Here is a 19,988-nt window from a genome sequence, read left to right as displayed (position 1 = left end):
CTCATTACTAAATTATTTTCCCAAAGGCCGCAACTCTTAATATCGGAACATTGGGAATTAGATTTCAATATGTGCATGTTAGAGGAACACATTCAGACCATACCAATATGTATTTTTTGAAATATGTAAAGGCATCACATGTTTTAGAAGTTAAAAGTTATAATTAAGAAATTCCTCTTCCTTCCCAGTCACCTCTCTCCTCATCTGCTTGTCTTTTAGCTAAATGGAACCAATTATTAAAATTAATTTCTTGTTAATTCTTACAGTCATTCTTTTTTTTTTTTTTTTTTTTTTTTTGAGACGGAGTCTTGCTCTGTCACGCAGGCTGGAGTGCAGTGGCCGGATCTCAGCTCACTGCAAGCTCCGCCTCCCGGGTTTACGCCATTCTCCTGCCTCAGCCTCCCGAGTAGCTGGGACTACAGGCGCCCGCCACCTCGCCCGGCTATTTTTTTTTTTTGTATTTTTTTAGTAGAGACGGGGTTTCACCGTGTTAGCCGGGATCGTCTCTCGATCTCCTGACCTCGTGATCTGCCCGTCTCGGCCTCCCAAAGTGCTGGGATTACAGGCTTGAGCCACCGCGCCCGGCCTACAGTTATTCTTATTACAAATATAAGTAAATTTGTAGTCACAGTCTTACACCCCTTCACTCTTTCCCACAAAGGTAGCATACAATACACACTTTTCAGCATCTTGCTATTTCACTTAACAATATCTTCTAGGGATCATTTCATACAAATGCATTGAGATGATCCTCATTATTTTTACGGATACCTAATTCTCCATCATGTGGTGGTACCACAGTTTATTGAACCATTCATCTATTGGAGAACATTTGAGCTGTTTCCTTTTTTTTTTTTTCCTAGTACAAATATGCCTAATGAATAACTTTGTGCATGTGTCATGTTGCATTGGTGCAGTTATATCCTTAGATTTCTAGTAGTGGGATTTCTGGGCCAGAGAATAAACACAGCTGTGATCTTGATAGATATTGACATACTCTTCTCCGAGGGAGTTGTATCATTTTGCATTCGTAACAACAATATATGGCAGTACTTGTTTATCTGCAGCCTTACCAATAGAATATATTGTCAAAATTTTGATTTTTGCCTATTTGGTGGGGAGGTATCACGGTGTAATCTTGATGCTCATCTCTCTATGACTGAAGTTGAGGAGCTTTCCATTTGTTTAAGGAACATTTTTATTTCGTTTTCTATGAACTCTCAGTTCAGGTCGTTGGATATATTCAGAATTGTTGGTCTTTTTCTTCTTGATTTCTAGGAACTATTTATGTTAAAAAGCTTAATCATTTGGCTGTGAAATAAGTCCCAAATAATTTTTTCTAGTTTGTCACTTGTCTTTTGACTTTTATAACGTTATATGAATGCAAAAGCCTTTTAAAAAAAACTTCATGTAATCAAATCAACACAAAATCCTAAGTATTGATTCAAGATTTTGAGTGACAGTTAAAAGACCCTCTACTTCCAGATTTTAAAGGAATTCACTTATGTCATGTTTTCTTTTAGTATTTGTAGAATTTCATTTAAATACATAAAGGACAGCTGATTCATTCAAATTTTCTTCTTATGGCTTTTGCGCATTTCCTATTAAACTTATTCCTAAGTATTCTGTCTATTTTTTGCTGTGATTATAGATGGAGGCTGTCTTTCAAAACACTTTCAGATTAATTATTGCTGTGACTATAGAAAGACTGTTCATGTGTATGAATTTTATATCTTGCTAATTTTCAGAGTTCTTTTATTATTTATGATATTTTCCCCATTGATTCCTTTGGGTTTTCCACACATATATAATAATCTATAACTAGAAATAGGTTTATCTCCTTATTTATAATTCTTATACCTCTAAATGCTTCTCTTAATTAAATTGGTTAATATTTCCAGTAAGTTGTTAACCAGTCCCATTAATAATGGATACCCTTGTCTTACTCCTGACTTTAGTAGAAATACCTCTAGCATTTCTCCATCAAAAGAGATGCTAGTTAGGGGCTAATTTTACATGTGTGTGTACAATTGTGTGAAAAAATAATTTACAGATTCTTCTTTCACTGAATTAAAAAAAAATCGGTCAGGCTGGGCGCTGTGGTTCATTCCTGTAATCCCAGCACTTTGGGAGGCCAAGGTGGATGGATCACTTGAGGTCCGGAGTTTGAGACCAGCCTGACCAATGTGGTGAAACCCCGGCTCTACTAAATACAAAAAATTAGCCAGGCATGGTGGTGCATGCCTATAATCCCAGCTACTTGGGAGGCCGAGGCAGGAGAATTGCTTGAACTCGGGAGATGGAGGTTGCAGTGAGCCGAGACGGTGCCATTGCACTCCAGCCCAGGCAACAAGAAAATCTGTCTCAAAAAAAAAAAAAAAAAAAAAAAAAGATCATGGGGATTGATTTTGTCAGACTGCTTATCAGAATCAAAGGAAATGATTATAGGTTTTGAAAAATATAGACCTTATATTTATTAATTAATGAATTTTGCAGCATTGAATCATTCTTGCTACCCTGGAATAAATCCTATATGATAATTATGTATTTTGCTTAATATATTATTGGACTCTGTGTAACAAAATTTTATTTAGAATTTTTTCCTCAATATTTGGAAGTGAGATTCAAATCTGGCGTTCTTTAATTGTGTGCAATCTTAATCACTTTTATATAAAGTTTGAATTCATATCACAAAACTAATTAAGAAATCTTTGTGTTCTGTGTCTGTATATTTTAAGTAACATTGAAATTATCTGCTCTTCAGAAGTTTGTTATAGTCTCTGTGAAATCTTTTAGGTATGGCATTCATTTGTTGGGGGCAGGAGGAGCTCTTGATGCTTGAAGGAGTCTTGGAATGATATGTTCATATGTACTTCTATCCCAGTTCTAGTTGTCTTGGATGACTGAGGGCTCTAGGTAGGAGAAAGAAGGAAGGAAGTGTTCAGGGGTAGAGGCTACCTTTCCCAAGGCAAAAAACTGGGGTGGATTGATAGCATAAAGGATTGAGAGTGACAATGATTCTTTGCTTGACCAATCTTTGTCAGGCTCCTGAACATTTTCCTAGGCCCATCCATGCACTTCCTTGTAAAATCCATTTTTAGCCAAGAACAAGGATAAGTCAGTTTCTCAAGAATCTCTGTCCCCCTATATCTGATCACCCTTGATATCTTACCAGGTTTCTCATCCTTCACCATTTCTCAGGTTATGTCTGATCTACCCTGGCCTGTCTTTAGCAAGAATCCCATTAGGTCAGTTTAGTCAGAATCTTCTTTACCCGTGATGTTTCCTCTTAGCACTTTTCCATCCACTGACCTCCACCCTGATTCTTGGTGATAAATTCCCATTGCCCATGCTGTACTCAGAATTGAGCCCAGTCTCTACCCCACTGCAAAATCCCATTGCCTTGGTCTCTATACCTACTGTGATGGTACTGAATAAAGGCTGCCTTACCTTTAACAAGTGTCATTGCTTAACAAGTGTCAAGAATGCTTAACAAGTATCATTGCTTTAACAAGTTTTCTAATTATACAATAGTTTAATTCCATCTAGGATGGAGGAGGAGAAAGAGGGAAGCAATGTGGGTGGGTAGGAGGGCTGTGAAGAGAGGCGTCAGGAGAGGCCTAAGCTGAGAGGATCAGCTGCCTCTTTCCAAAGATTTTTCTTCTGACTCTGCATTCCAACCTATCCTAGGGGTCTCTGTCCTATTTTCACAGCTGGGAAGAAGAAAGAAATTTCCTATAGTCGGTTGAACTTCTTGGCAGCCTTGGAGGATGGAGGAGATAGATCCTCAGAGTCACCCCACAGGAGGGAGCTTTGACAAACAGAAGTCAGCGGTCCCACCCCAAGTTCTCCTCATTTGTATTTTCCAGTGTCAGCCAAGTCCCACGGCTTAATAAGCCTCAGATCATGGGCAGTCCTTTCGAGTGGAGTCTGATTTTCTGAGGCAGCTCTCTCCACAAGTGGCTTTGGAACTCCATTACTCAGACCGCCCCACTGTGAGGAAGCTTGGCTAAGGCTGCAAGGCAGTTGGGGGTGATGGGACACAGGACGAGCCCTTCCTGGTGCCCTGGGCGGCCAGGTCCCCTTGTCTCCCCTGTGTCAGGGCTCCGGTGCTTCCTCGCCCTTCTCTTCTTACATCTACAGCAGGAGGCAGGGCCTTCTCCCCCCCCCGCCATAATACAACCTGCCACCAGGAAGCGCTGCTCTACAGAGCGGAGAGTGGGGAGCTTGGAGGAGAGAGCACGACCCCCTCCTGCTGCAGGATGTTGCCCTTGTTCGAGGCAGAGACAGGAGGCCTCAGACAGCTGTGACAGCCCTGGAGTTCTCCTACCACATCTGAGCCAGAGGGAAGACTTTGGAGAAGCAGAAGCCCAAAGACACTGCTGGGAGATTGGTCTGTGCTCTGGGAGAACCCTAGGTTGTGTTTCCCGTGTACAAGTCACGGATCTTCTGGAAGGTACCACCGCTCCCAGCCCCGCTTGGCTGAGGGCTGAGGGCCACAGGTTTTCGGGACTGTGCCTGTGGTTGGAGGCTGTGGACTCAAGTGCGTCTGGCCCGGGACTTTCACAGGGCTCAGGGCGGGCTGGGGGAAGGCCCAGCTGTGAACTATTATAAGGGGGTTTCACAGTCTAGGCCAGCACTTCTTCCCCTTTCACAGGCAAACGTGACATTCCTTTTCAGCACCTATACTCACCCAGTTACATCAAGGCGGACCACACTTGTCCAACTCACAGCCCCAAAAGTCAGGGGAGAATAAAGCACAGTGGCTGATTTTAGCATTTTTAAAATGGAAATGTGAGTCAGCACCTGACGGACCTCACAGATCTCTGCTATGCCGCAGGGGCTGCTGACTAGCCCTGAAGGCTCAGGGTGGCCCCGGGCGCTCTCAGAGCAGGCCTGCTTCTCACAGCTGAGCCGCTCAGTGCTGGGGGCTGGTGTTGAGTGGGTGGGAACCAGCCAGGTTCCCCGTGGAGTCTCTGCAGGAGGCTCTGGAGGGTCGGGGGTAGATTCCCAGGAAAGAGACTTCTGTCATTTGCTTTCCTCCAAGGCAGCCTCAGACTCTAGCAGGCAAGTGGTCACTTTCCTGCAGAAACATCCTGTCCTCCTATTCTATCCGATAAGGAGGGCAGAATGAAGAGGTTGGGTGGAACCCTGGCCTTGGAGTCTGGAGACAAGGATTTTACTCTTGGCAAAGCACATTATATAGATAGGGATATTGTCCTCCAATTTTCCTTTCACTTCCTTAATTAATATGGTTATCAATACTATTATTGATGTATTGAACCCCTGCCATGTTCCAGGCACTGTGCTGAACACTTCACTAAACACTAGTTCATTAAATCCTCACAACCCTATGAAAGAGGTACTCTTATTCCTATATGCAGATGGGGAAACTGAGGCTTCAGGAGGTTGAGAAAGTTTTCCAAGGTCACCAAAAAGGATGATTTTGGACCCAGTCTGTTAATTATCCCCCTGGAGAGCACCATTGATCAAAATGGACCTGACCATGTTCCTCTTTGGACTGGTTACTTAGCAACAAACAGAAAAATTATTTAGCAATTGTTTAAAACCAATTCTAAGTTTCTTTGGATAGCTCATTTCATAAGACAGGTCTCACCTCTTTGGCTCCCACCCACCCCCACTATGGAAACACAGGTTGTAAATTTTTATAACCCAAATACTAGTGTCCGCCACTTTCTGTGCTCTAGTCCCACTAGCTGCTCTTGGCCCTGCCACTCCTGGCTCCCTGGCCTTAGTGAGTTTGGGAAGCATCCCTCCAGTTCAACCTCAGCACCTTCCCTTGTACACACATTAGGTATGATTGCTCCTTCAGTTGAAGACATGGTAGCTATTGAGAGGCAAGACATCTCTTGATGTGAGCCTTGAAGGACAGGTTGAATTGGGTAGGCAGAGAGAAGCTGGTAAGGCATATATTGTCTAAGGGTCTGAAGGTGGGGTATAAGGGGTATACAAATCATAGAGTTGGGAATAGGCAGAACCCAGAGAGGGGAGAAGACTGGCCTGAGATAGAAAACCTTGCAAGGGAGAAGGGCAGGAGCCTGGATGGTGTGAAATGCTAGAGATGCATGGCTGGAATGGAGGGGGCAGGGCACCAGGCTTCAGATGCTTCTGGGTGCAGATGCAGATTTTCAGGATGTACAACATGGAGCATCCCCAAGGTAACTGTATTGAGAGCCTGCGAGGCAGGTGAACGTGGATCCTCTACCCCGTCTCCTGACTGAGTTCACCAGGGAACAAGCTTTGTAAACTCTTTGAAGGTAGGGGCTGTGATTTTTTACTCTCATATCTTCAGAGCCTGGTGTTGAGGGTGGTGCTTTGTAGGCACTCAGCGACTTTCAAATGAATGAAGGAAGGGAGGGAGGAAAGAAGGATGGGTCCATGGTAGGATCTGATGATGGGATGGGAGCTCCAGGCAAATGTCAACCAATCCCTCTCCTGGGTCAGCCCCCAGGGGCTCACCCTTCTTTGCATTTCCAGCTCTCATGAGGTCAGTGTGCACAGGAAAGCTCACTCCTCTAATCTCCTCTGATCCTACTGCACCAGAGAAACTAAGCCAGAATTCAACGAAGTCTCAGTCTAGATAAACAAGACAAAAGAAATAAGATTTGAGGAGAAGATCTCAAAGAGAAAGTTGCTGTGTTTGTCCAAGACCTTTGTCCCATCCATGTATCATCCCTCAAGTAAATGCTTCTTGTTCACTTGTTCATTAGATTTCAAGTGCAGTCCCTGGCCTGTAAGTCCCTACAATTACAAGTTTCTCTTATCATTGCACATTCTTCATCAGGAAGATGCCGGAGGAGCTCAGCCAACAGTTCCTCATCAGTAGCAGATTCTTCAGAACTTGGGCACTACACAGATGCCCTTGAGCTCTTTGAATACAGGTTGATTTTTAGAAAATACATTAAGACAGAACTTAAAAACAATAGATTGACTAATTGTAGTCCAAAGACGAGTGTACCTCTAACCACAATTTTCATTTATTTTTAAATGTTTCCTTCATGGCCTTTCTTGTGGCTCCCCCTATGCAGTTTGTGTATTTGTTGAAAACTTTATGTGTTTTTAACATGGTTTTTGCCAAACTTGGTTTTTCTGAGACCGTCTTTTCTCATAGGCTCAGTTTTACCGTCCTATCTGCAGTCGGCTACTTTCGGTGGCAGAAGAGGCCACATCTGCTTCCTGTAAGCCCTCTGGGCAGAAGCATGCGGTGGTGTCTCTTCCTGATCTGGGCCCAGGGGCTGAGGCAGGCTCCCCTCGCCTCAGGTAAGGCCTGAAACCCAGCAGAGCAGCGAGGAGGAAAAACAAGGCTAAGCTTGGTGTGGAGACTTGGGTGCTTGTGTAGGGAAGACTCCAAGAGCATGCCACAGCTGCTTGAGAGAAAGAAATTGCAGCTTTTAGGGTCCTGTGTACTCTCATGTAAGAAAGGACAATCTCTGAGAATGAGGTGCGGTTCTGTTTTTGGTGGCAGATGAAGGACTTTGTAGACTCTCGGGGTTGGGGGAGCCTGACTGGCCAGTACGAGGAGCAGGAGAAGAAGGAGGGCTGGGCAGGAGGCATTGCCAGTTTGCTTTCAGAAGCTCATTCCTGCTCCGGCTTCTTTTCTGTTGCCTTTGAGGAACTTTCCAGGAAAACATTATAAGTTCTCTGTGAATTGAAAATGTCTTTTTCACAGATTCCAGAGATTCTACCACTAGAGACCGATTTTTTGTTAAATTCATTTCTTCTATATTAAAAATCGGAGTCAACTATTTCTGAGGGAGGGGAACACAAATATTTAAAAACCGTGGTATAAATTAGTTTTTATGTTGCTTTCTGAACTATCTGAGGATGGAGATGTGCCCAGGGGTGCTGGGGAGAGGTTAAGTGCTGAGAAGGTGGTTATGCCTGGGAGAAGCAGGGTTTCCTGCTAAGCTTCCTTTTCTATTGGATTTCTTGGCTTTCCTGAAGGTTTTTTCAGGCACTGCAAATGACAATCAGCCAAACAGCAAGGTTTTATTTCAAAGGATAAGGCATCCAGCACAGAACTAGGCTGCGGCAAGAAACATAAAAACAAAACAAAATAAAACAAAAACAGAAGAGGTGGTGTCGGCTGACAAGGGCTTATATTCTAAGTGGGTAGACAAAATAGGCCTATGAAAATAACAAGCTAGCCATGAAGCTACACAGCAGAATATGCTGAGGGGGCAACGGCTAAGTTGTGTAGTCATAAGCCAGGCATTTAGTAAGGTGCTAATTGTACAATACGGGCAGTGAATGTGAAAGGAAAAGGGAGATTGAGATGGGCTGGGGTCTTCTAGGAGGCGGGGAGGGAGTTCAGCTTTGACAAGCCTTCCTGTGGGTGGGGCGTAAAGTGGGGCAGAAGTGGGCTCTGGAAGCATAGGGCAGTGGGTGGGGAGGAGAGGGACTGGGCTGGGCTGGAGTAGAGATGTGTGGAGAAGGATGAGAAGACTGGAAAGACAACCTGAGGGGGACTGGGAGCCTTCAATAACAGGCATGGAGAGGAGCGTCTGTTGAAATGCAAGAAACAGGAAATAATTACAGCCTCTATTGGGGAGCAACAGGATGGACTGGAGAAATTATCATTCCAAAACCCAGTTGTGGCCTCAAAGCCCCTTAGAGTTTTTCTAGGAAGGTTGAAGGCCAGCTGCTGACCCAGGACTCACATGTGCTTTGTCCTCTTCCCTAGGAATGATGACAGGCACAATAGAAACAACGGGGAACATTTCTGCAAAGAAAGGTGGCTCTGTTATCTTACAATGTCACCTTTCCTCCACCATGGCACAAGTGACCCAGGTCAACTGGGAGCAGCATGACCATTCGCTTCTGGCCATTCGTAATGCTGAGTTGGGGTGGCACATCTACCCAGCCTTCAAGGATCGAGTGGCCCCGGGTCCTGGCCTGGGCCTCACCCTCCAGTCGCTGACCATGAATGATACAGGGGAGTACTTCTGCACCTATCACACCTACCCTGATGGGACTTACAGAGGGAGAATCTTCCTGGAGGTCCTAGAAAGCTCAGGTATTCCTGCTGGAGCAAGTTGGCAGATAAACCTCTCCCTCTAGCATAGAAAATGCAATCCCGAATCACTGCACAGCAAGACTTCTCAATTCGGGATCACATTTGAATCACCTGAGGTGATTTTAAATCCTACTGATGCCGAGGCCCCACCCAGACCAATTCAATCAGAATCCCTAATAGCAGAGCTAAACAGGGGTAGGCTCTAAAAGCATTTCCAGGTGATTCTAACAGACAGCCAATACTGAGAACCACTGTTCTTACATAAGAAGCACATCTTACCTATATTTCCTAGGAAGACCAGTTGATGAGGTCATATGCAAAAGTTCTCATTTACTGATTTAGTATCAACTGTGCAAATTAGAATTAACCCCTAAGTATATAAAGATTAGAGCTGGTTAAAAACAAAGCACAGCCTGTGCTAAGTTTAATTGTACAATAATTTACATTTGTGTGGTACTTCCAAGTTTCCAAAATGCCCTCATATTTATTATCCACCTGCACATTTAAACCAATTCCCAGAGGTTAGAAAAGGATTCTTATCTGAGAGACAGTATAGCGCCGTGGTTAAAAGCTCAGACTCTGACCCCAGACAGTCTGGGTGCAAATCCTGGCTCTGCTGTTGCCCTCAGACAGGATTTCTTAGCTTCTCTGTGTATCAGTTTTCTCATCTGTGAAAGGAGGATGAATATAAGACCTTATGCGATGCTAATGTCGGATTAAATTCCCTACTACCCCTTTGCTTTCCATCTGCCCTCTTTCCTCCAGCGCTAACTGTATGGCTGTGGCTAACCAGGAGCTGTCCTGGCCCACTGTGACTGAGTCCCTCAAGGCAGGAGGAACGTGTTCTGGGGAATTTGAATTCTGCAGGCACCACCCTTCTCTTATTATGGCTTGGATTCCTAAGCCACCTTTTAGCAACCCAAACCCTTAGTTAGAGGGACGAGATGTCAGGCTTCTGCCGCACCCTACTCCTTTGAAGACTCCCCTGGATACCTGAGTGCTGCCTGAGCTCCTGGGGCAGCCTGGAAACCCACCTTCAGCACGGCGTCCATGGGGGTGATGGTGTTCTTTTTCTCATGCTCTTCTGGGATCAGATCTTATTCATCTCTTCAAAACTCCCCTCCTGCATCTTCTTGCTTCCACTTACATGTTATCTCTCAATGAATTTCACTAGTTCTTGATTTCACTTATGCCACAAATATTTACTGAGTGTTCACTATGTGTCAGATGCTCAGAAAACAGCAAAGGATAAGACTCCAGAGCCTCATGTCATCCAGGGTTTCAAGCCTAGCTGGAAATAAGTGTATCTGGAAATAAGTGTTATAGGCTTAAGGGAAAAGGTTACATGCTTTTTTTCATTTTTGTAATTTAATGTTAACTTTAATTTTGAATTAAATATTTTTATTGATGGGATTTCATATTTGAAGTTCAATAAAAGAAAATATTCACTTTCTGAGTTTTTTTCTGGAACTACTATTTGTTTCATTTCATGATTACCAAAAATGATTTTGTCAAATAGAGGAAAGGAGTGTTAAAATGACCTGCTCTGGTGTCAAATATACAAGGTACACCACTGCTCAAAAGATCAGTCATTGATTTCATGATGGGCCAGATGGATACTCTGCTGTTGGGCTTAAAGGCTCTAGTCCCATGGTTACACAAAGGGCCTGATCAAAACTTACCTCTCTGCCGTGAAGCTCAGGCTGCCCTGGGGAAATCAGCTTTACTTCCAGCTTCTGCCACTCATCTCTGTTTTGTCCTCCCTCTAGTGGCTGAGCACAGTGCCAGGTTCCAGATTCCATTGCTTGGAGCCATGGCCATGATGCTGGTGGTCATCTGCATAGCAGTCATCGTGGTGGTCGTGTTGGCTAGAAAGGTAATGGCTCTGGCTGCACATCTCAGTCATGGGCACCCCTACAGCTGCCACCCTGGTCCTTCAGGTTGTCTTTCCACCCAGAGAGAGACCCAGATGTGATCTTCCCCAGTGCTCTTTGTGCCTTTTTTTCCCTAGCACTTGTTCTGCCTATTAGTGCAGTTATTTATGCTCTTCCCTTGTCCCTCTTGTAGGGAGGGACCTCCTGGACAGCTGGACCTGTTTCCTACCCATCTTGCTGTCATCTGTAACTCCTGGTTTCTGCTTATCCCTTCAGCCACTGCTCTGAGAGTTTAATTTATCTACTATGATTTTGATGCATTCTGGGCATCTATATGTGCTAGAGTTTTCTGCACATTCGCTCTTTTGATGTTTACAACTCTCTGGTAGTACTAGGCTACCCAACATGTCTGTAGAATGAGAAATAAACACTCCAAAAATGTAGGGCTAGGCCAGGAGCTGTGGCTCACACCTGTAATTCCACCCCCTTGGAGACTGTGGCGGGAGGATCACTTAACTTCAGGAGTTTAAGGCTGCAGTAAGCTACGACTGCACTCCAGCGTGGGCAACAGAGCAAGACTCCATCTCTAAAAAAAAAAAAAAATTGGTGGTAAAGTGGGCATGGCAAGATCAGCAGGTTGTAAATCCTCTGTGTAGCTTAAGAGTTTATGTGGCTGAGAGTAATGAATGGGGAATTGAAAGATCTAGTTTCTAGTTTTGGCACTGAGTGTATGCTTTTAGAAAGTTACTTAATCTTCCAAGGTCTTCATTTCCTTATATATAAAATGGGGATTTGTCTTAGTCTATTTTCTGCTGCTGTAACAGAATACAATATATTGGGAAATTTATAAAGAAAAAAAGTTTATTTGGCTCATGGTTCTGGAGGCTGGGAAGTCCAGGAGCATGGTGCATTTGGCAGGGTTCATCCCATGGCAGAAGGCATCATGTAATGAATGAGTGCATATGAGAGAGAGAGAGAAATGAGGCCAAGCTCATCCCTTTAATTAGGAACTTACTCCCATGATACCTAACCCACTCCTGAGATAATGGCGTTAATCACTTCATGAGGGCAGATCCTTCATGGCCTAATCACCTCTTAAAAGCATTACCACTTAATACTATTACAATGGTAATTAAGTTTCCAACACATGGACTTTTGGGGGACACATTGAAACCATAGCCGTATTATAATTTGGCTTGCTCTATATCATAGAGTTGTGATCAATAAGTGGCATATTTCATGTAAAATCTTTATAAAAAATGAAGAATTATATCAGTGAAATTTGTGTCATCAGCTGCCGGTATTGATTGGGAGGAGTGAAAGAATTTCCACTCCTTGTTTTGTCTGATCTCTTGGGTCATTTAAGTCAGCTCAGCCCAGGTCACCTTAATTCAAGTCACCACATAAATATTTTGGGAAACACAAGTATGTAATTTCTACCTTTACCCTAGACCCACCTCCTGAGATCCTAACCCACTTTTCCTCCAACTCTAATTCCATTCAATTAACAACTCAATTCTGCAGCCTGGTTGAACTGCAGTGGCTGAGATATATGGCTGGTGCTATTGGGAAGGTCAATGATCTATAATATTTTCATTTATGTGTAGGCTATCACAGTAGACATAATGAGGAAATGAACCCTCTAGGGGAAGGTGAGGACAAGAGAAATGATTAAATGGAGGGAGGAGGTGAAGAAGATGAAAGTTGATCTCTTAGCTGGGAATGGAGCTGCTATGGTGGTTGGTGAACAGGTTCTCTGCTGTTAGCAGTGTCCTGATAGTCTGGAATAAAAGAATCAAAGGCCCTTTAGAAGGAGCTGAACAACTTTTTCTGTTGAAGATTCAAGACTGGTTAATTTTCATTCTGGGCACCTGGACTAACTTTGGTCATCTGGAGGGTGGAGAAAGAGAAAAAGGTGAAGAGATCTATTAAGTCCTGTTGCCCCCCTTCTACAGTGTTTGATTTCCCAGCCCTCTCTAACATTTCCACTGCTTACTGTGTAGTACAGGTCCTCTCTGCATCTTTCCTGTACTTTGGCTATAGTTGCCAGTCTTCTCTCTGTCTCTCCTTGCTCAAAGCATTTTATACTTGCATTATTCAGGGTTCCAGCAGGGAACACGTAGTACTTTCAAACTGGGTTGTTTGAAGACAGTTTAATAATAGAATTTCCAGAAGTCGACTAGGATGTAAGGACACCACAAGGAGGAGTAGCAAGGTGTTTGACCATTCCTAGTTCTTCAAAGGGGACGAAGTGGGAGGGGCTAATTATTGGAGCCTGTAAGAAGAGAATTATGTGGAGGGGTCTCCTTCAGAAGTGCTGTAGTCTTTGCTGGAGGGTCACAACCAGTCCAAGGGCACCCTTCTGAGAGAACAAAGGGAACTACATACCCTCATCTCGTTCCTCTCTCCATTCCCCTACTGTTGCTCTGCATTGGCTGACCTCAAACTTAGGTTGGAGGACAAGGGGACTCATTGATATAGTACATTTAGTACAGTCTTCATAGGGCACAGAATAGGGCGGAGAAGGTTAGAGAGTAGAGCCAAGAGGCAAATGGATGGTATCCATACCAGCAGTGCTCATAGACATGAAAGCTGGACAAAGGATTTTGACTTTCCATGGGATTGGCTGGCTTCAGCCTTCTCTCTTGTAGTCTTGATCTCTTTTGATTATGTATGTAAGCAATACCCTTCTTGGCTGCCCAGCTGTATTTCTCCTGGGCACACCGTGCTCTATTAACCATTTTAATATCCCCACGGATCAGGCTTTCTTGGCTCCCATTGCAGTAATTACATCCATTTTGTTTCTTAAGTGCTGCTATCTGTTCTGTACTATTTTGGGATCTCCTCATCCTCATTGCTACTAGGGATCCAGTTCTGTAAAAGCATCTCCTACTTTAGCCCTAGCCTATAAAGGAGAGATACCACCAAACTTCTCAATGATGCTGGAGCTCCCCTAGCACATGCTTTTACAGCTTAGTAAAGGGGACATTCTTTTTCTTTTTCCTTTTCCCCCTTATTGTTGTTATTATCTTAAGGGATGTTCTCTGTATCTTCCCTAGAAGAGCCAACATAATCAGCTACTGGATTTTGGAAATTATTCAGTACAGGGATTGGCAAAGTGTCTCTGTAAAGGGACAGATAGTATATCTTTTTGGGTCTGTAGGTCATATGGTCTCTGTTGCAACAATTCAACTTTGCCATTGTAGTGTGAAAGTGCGATAGATTAAATATAAATGAATGAATATGGCTTTGTTTCAACAAACCTTTATTTATAAACACTAAAATGTTAATTTCATATAATTTTATGTGTAATAAAATATTAGTTTGTCATTCTATAAATTTTTATTTTTTAATTTTTTATTTCAGTAGGTTTTTTGGGGAATAAGTCCTTTAGTGGTGATTTCTGAGATTTTGGTGCACCCATCACCCGAACAGTGTACACTGTACCCAGTGTGTAGTCCTTTATCCCTCACCCCTCTCCCACTCTTTCCCCTGAGTCCCCGAAGTCCATTAGTCCATTGTATCATTCTTTTTTTTTTTTTTTTTTTTTTTTTGAGACGGAGTCTCGCTCTGTTGCCCAGGCTGGAGTGCAGTGGCCGGATCTCAGCGCACTGCAAGCTCCGCCTCCCAGGTTCACGCCATTCTCCTGCCTCAGCCTCCCGAGCAGCTGGGACTACAGGTGCCCGCCACCTCGCCCAGCTAGTTTTTTTGTATTTTTTAGTAGAGATGGGGTTTCACCGGGTTAGCCAGGATGGTCTCGATCTCCTGACCTCGTGATCCGCCTGCCTCAGCCTCCCAAAGTGCTGGGATTACAGGCTTGAGCCACCGCGCCTGGCCATTGTATCATTCTTATGCCTTTGCGTCCTCATAGTTTAGCTCCCACTTATGAGTGAGAACATATGATGTTTGGTTTTTCATTCCTGAGTTACTTCACTTATAGCAGTGGTTTCCAATTCCATCCAGGCTTCTGCAAATGCCATTATTTTGTTCCTTTTATGGCTGAGTAGTATTCCATGGGGTGTGTGTGTGTGTGTGTGTGTGTGTGTGTGTATGTGTGTATATATGAATATATATACATATATATTCATACACACACACATACACACGCACACACTACAATTTATCCACTCATTGATTGATGAGCATTTGGGCCGGTTCCATATTTTTGCAATTGCAAATTGTGCTGCTTTTTGTATAATGACTTCTTTTCCTCTGGGTAGATACCCAGTAGTGGCATTACTGGATTCAATGGTAGTTCTACTTCTAGTTCTTTAAAGAATCTCCACACTGTTTTCCATAGTCGTTGTACTAGTTTACATTCCCACAAGCAGTGTAAAAGTGTTCCCCTTTCACCACATCCATGCCAACATCTGTTATTTTTTTATTTTTTGATTAAGGCCATTCTTACAAGAGTAAGGTGGTATTGCGTTTTGATTTGCGTTTCCCTGATAATTAGTGATGTTGAACATTTTTGCATATGTTTATTGGCCATTTATATATCCTTTTCTGAGAAATGTCTGTTTATGTCCTTAGCTCACTTTTTGATGGGATTTTTTTTTTTAGTTGATTTGTTTGAGTTCCTTGTAGATTCTGGATATCAGTCCTTTGTTGGATATATAGTTTACAAATATTTTCTCCCACTCTGTGGGCTGTCTGTTTACTCTGCTGATTATTTCTTTTGCTGTGCAGAAGATATTACTTTTAAAAACTTTTTTGCTTTAAAAAAACACTTAAAATATAAAAGCCATCTTTGTTCAAGGGCTGTACAAAAACCATCAGTGGGCCATATTTGACCCACAAAACTGAGTTTGCCAATTTCTGATTTATTAGGTTTATTCTAGCATTCTTGCTTCTCTGAGCCTTTTGTTTCCCTTTTCCATAGTTTGCCAAAGCAGTGTTGTCATCTCTATTGACAGCAGTATGTCAGAATCATCTCCTGGGCCCTTGTGAGGGTGTTAAATATTGAGTGTTCCAATATTGATACATTATCCCTCATCCAGTCTTATGTTCTACCTTACACCACAATCCATCACCTTCAGAATTCATGCCTAGGCATCTTCTCCCAGTCCCTGCCAGCATATGTTAGCCAGGTCCTTTAGTATATAACCTTTCTCTTCTCTTAGCAGACCCAGCACTTCCTCCATTAGCGTGGGCTGAGATTTCACCCTAATTACAGGTCTGATGGCCAGTAGGGGAGGCAGAGGCAGGGCCCAGCAGGGATTTTCTTCCATTAAGGGGAAGTGGGCCACTTTTGCAGCCCAGATGGTATAAGAGAAGCAGGTGGTTCATGGCTCTCAAATGCATCTTTCCAGAGATCCTCATTCCAAGTTTCAGGAGACTTCTCCTCTACTATCAAGATGCTAGCTTTGGCACAGAAAATTTACCTCGGCTTAGAATCCAGCCGTCTTTAAAGTCCTGTCCTTCTTACAATTAGCTTACGTACCATACCTGGTCTTCAGCTGTGGAGAGATGAGTGTCTCTTAAATGCTGCCAAGGAGGAGCTTTCACTCTCACACTTTGAGTTGCTGATAGGTCTGAGGCTGTCATTTTCTCACTTCAGTCCATCAGTGTAATTTAGCAAAAGTCAATTTTGAGTCCTAATAGTAACTATTTACCCTATACTGTTTACCCAATTCCAGAGTTCTAACAGTAACTATTTACCCTATGCATCTCAAATATTAGAGTCATTGTACCAGCTCATAGTTCCCATCCATCTGTGTCCCTCTCATTTCACCACCAGTCATGGGGTTTGTGTTGCCATCTAGCAGGCGAGTGATCTCATTCCGCAATCCTGTTCTTACAGGCTGCCTCCTAGGACTGTTCCCAGCAGCAACTGTTTTAGATCAGGTCCCTGGAAATAGAGCCTGACATGCAAATTCTGGTGAGAGTGACTTATTGGGACAGCTCTGAGATGAAAGGAAGTGAAGGAAGCAGTATAGGGAGGGCTAAGGGAAGAAAGCTCAGCATGGATATGGTCTCAGCTGGAGACTTGGCTGAAGCAAGAATTGTACACAGAGTTGGTTGAACCTTTAGGCAGAGAGCTGGCCTTTTCAAAATCCACCTAGGTCAGTCATTACCTCTGGCTGCTCACCAGGGAGGGCCCAAGAACAATTCTGTAGAGAAGGAGCTGCTGTGAGCTCACAGCCTATAGTCCAAGCATCTGAAAAATGGGAGTGCTGGTCAGGTAAAGAGATCTGAGCAGGAACTGTACATTAGTTATGGATCTCCGGAGGGGCAGAACCAATAGGAGAGATGGATGGATGGATGGATAGATTAGATACATAAATAGACAGACAGACAGACAGACAGACAGATAGCTAGATAGATAGATAGATAGATAGATGGATGAGGAGGGATTTATTAGGAGAATTTGTTCGTGTGATTGTAAAGGCTGAGAAGTCTCACCACAGGCTGTCTGCAAGCTGGAGACCTTGGGATGCTGGTAGCATGGCTCAGTTCAAGTCCAGCAGCCTCAGAACCACCAAGGCAATTGGTGTAATTCTCAGTCCACGGCTAAAGACCTGAAAACACAGGGTCGGGGGCACTCTTTTAAGTCCTGGAGTCCGAAAGCCAGGCGGCCTGGGGTCCTGATGTCCAAGGACAGGAGGAGAAGAGTGTGTCCCAACTCCAAAGAGAGAAAGACCACTTTTGCCTCTCTTCTGTTTTGGGAGAGGCAGGCCCCCAGGTGACTGGATAGTGCCTGGCTACATTTAGGGTGGCTCTTAGCCACGCACTTCACTCAGACTGACATGCCAATCTCCTTTGGAAACACCCTCACAGACACACCCCAAATGGGCTTTACCAGCTCTCTCAGGTCCCTTAATCTGGTTAAGCTGATACCTCAAATTACCTATGACAGGCACAACAGCATTTGCTGCAGACCTTGAGAGCCCGTAGACTCTGTTATTTAGGAGCATGGTCTTTGGAATCAGGCAGTCCTAGGTTTGAGTCCTGACTCAACCACTTGAGTAGCTATACTACCTAACTTTGATGAAGCTCAGTTTTCTCATCTGTAAAATGCTGATAATTATGGCATTACCTTCATAAGGTCATGAGAAAACTTCAGTCAAATAATAATGTAAGGCACTTAGCATCTTTCCTAGCATGTAAGCTGGAAAGTGAGTGGGACCATCAGAAGGGATGTTTTTGGGACCATCACAAGGGATGTTTTTGGGACCATCAGAAGAGATGTTTTTGGGATCATCAGAAGGGATGTTTTTGGGATCATCACAAGGGATGTTTTGGAGATCGTCACAGTTTCTTGTGGGGTGTGTAGTGGAATTATGGATTTTCTTCTCGGAAGAATGTCCCTTTAGGCAAAATTTTCTATCCAATTTACAAATCTCCTGAAATCCAGCTGTGCATCTCAGGTTAAGCACCCTCCTATACACAGTGGGAGCCATTGAAGAGTTTTAGGCAGAAATATGGACTAACCCAACTGTTGGTTTTGAGAATCACTCCGCTGGTGACCATGCGGAGTTGGACTAGAAGTAAGAGGGAGTCCAGAGACAGTGGGGATGAAGCCCAGGTGAGAGAGAAGACATGGATATAGAGATGGAAAAGAGGGAGTAGATTTCAGAACTGCCTGGGATTAAAATTGGATGAGGTTTTATAGATAAATCGAGTTGAACATTAGCCTCCATATTTCTGATCAGCTGGTGCCATAAACCAGGGCAGTGAATATAGGAGCAGGAGTGGTTTGTTGGGGCAGGAATGTGATGGTTTCTTTTGAGACAAGTTGAGTCTGAGCTTGCTGTGGGTCATCAGGTGATGATGCCCAGTGAACAGGTGGACACCCGCGTCTGGAGCTCAGGGCAGAAGCCTGGGCCAGTTTAGATAGAGATTTGGGCATCTTCAGAGGACAGATGGTGGTTGTAGATATAAGAAAGTAGATACTCATGAAGTAACTCAGAGAGCATGTTTAGTGTGAGAGAAAGCAGAGAGCAGAAGCCTAGGGGAACCCCATGGTTTGGGGAGCTGATGTGCAAAGAGAAAAGGGGCAGGCCTGGCTGAAGACGAAGGTGGGGGTTTAAAGGAGGAGAAGAGAATCAGGAGAGAGTGATGCCATAGGAGCCAGAGAAAGAGAGCATTTCAGAAAGGAAGAGGTCAACAGAGTCAAGTGCAGTAAAGAGCAAAAGAAAATAGAGAACGGAGAGCTGCTTCACTAAGCTTAGTGAACAGGAAGTAACAAGGTGTGTGGCACGTGGTATATGTAGTAAGTGCAGTTTCCGTGGACTAGTTAGCATTGAAATCTAGCTGTAATGTGGTTGAGAAATTAAGGGTTAAGGAACTGGTGTTGGTAAGAACACAAGTTTGCCAGTGTGCATGTGTGTAAGAAAGGATGAGAGAGATCACATTAACTCTCAATATATGTCATACTGGGGAGTAACTTTTGAATAACATCGCCACATACTCACTTTGTAGTTTGTTTGCTTTTAGAAGAAATCCCTCAGAATCCATTCTGTGGAAAGTGGCCTCCAGAGAAAATCAACTGGACAGGAAGAACAGATTCCCAGTGCTCCCTCACCCCCAGGAAGCTGTGTCCAGGCAGAAGCTGCACCTGCTGGGCTCTGTGGAGAGCAGCAGGAAGATGACTGTGCCGAGCTGCATGACTACTTCAATGTCCTGAGTTACAGAAGCCTGGGGAGCTGCAGCTTCTTCACAGAGACTGGGTAGCAAACAGAGGCATGTTCTGGAAGATACACTTTTGTCTTGACTATTATAGATGTCTTGACTAATATATAAACAGCTGTATTCGCCATCAGTGTGCGCGCGCGTGTGTGTTCAGTTGAGTGAATAAATGTCATCCTCTTCTCTATCTTCATTTTCTTGGCCTTTTCGTTCTATTCCATTATGCATTATGGCAGGCCTAGGGTGAGTAACATGGATCTTGATCATAAATGCAAAATTGAAAAAATATCTTGACCTGATTTTAAATCTGGCAGTTTGAGCAGATCCTATGTCTCTGAGAGACACACTCCTCTTAATGGCATTGGCCAGCATTTTGGGCTACAAGGTTTTGCGGTTGATGATGAGGATGGCATGACTGCAGAGCCATCCTCATCTCATTTTTTTCA

General features: G+C 43.7%; 1 protein-coding gene across 4 annotated transcripts; it reads left to right on the top strand.

The window, feature by feature from the left end:
• The first annotated feature begins 4,203 nt into the window (after positions 1-4,203).
• Positions 4,204-19,727, top strand: TIGIT (T cell immunoreceptor with Ig and ITIM domains). Of its 4 annotated transcripts, none has more exons than XM_077993909.1 (5): positions 4,204-4,456; positions 7,133-7,281; positions 8,705-9,037; positions 10,807-10,913; positions 19,351-19,727. In XM_077993909.1, exons 2-5 carry the CDS (start codon positions 7,221-7,223, stop codon positions 19,585-19,587), a joined length of 738 nt encoding a protein of 245 aa, XP_077850035.1. In that variant the 5' UTR covers positions 4,204-4,456; positions 7,133-7,220; the 3' UTR covers positions 19,588-19,727. The 4 variants fall into 4 exon arrangements, with proteins under 4 accessions (XP_077850035.1, XP_077850037.1, XP_077850036.1 ...); XM_077993911.1 differs by having other exon boundaries at positions 4,257-4,393; positions 19,354-19,727; XM_077993910.1 differs by having other exon boundaries at positions 4,257-4,393.
• The last annotated feature ends 261 nt before the right edge of the window (positions 19,728-19,988 follow it).

This window comes from Macaca mulatta, chromosome 2 (genome assembly GCF_049350105.2).
Source record: "Macaca mulatta isolate MMU2019108-1 chromosome 2, T2T-MMU8v2.0, whole genome shotgun sequence".
Classification (NCBI taxonomy): domain Eukaryota; kingdom Metazoa; phylum Chordata; class Mammalia; order Primates; family Cercopithecidae; genus Macaca; species Macaca mulatta.
This window is presented reverse-complemented; position numbering and strand designations above follow the sequence as displayed.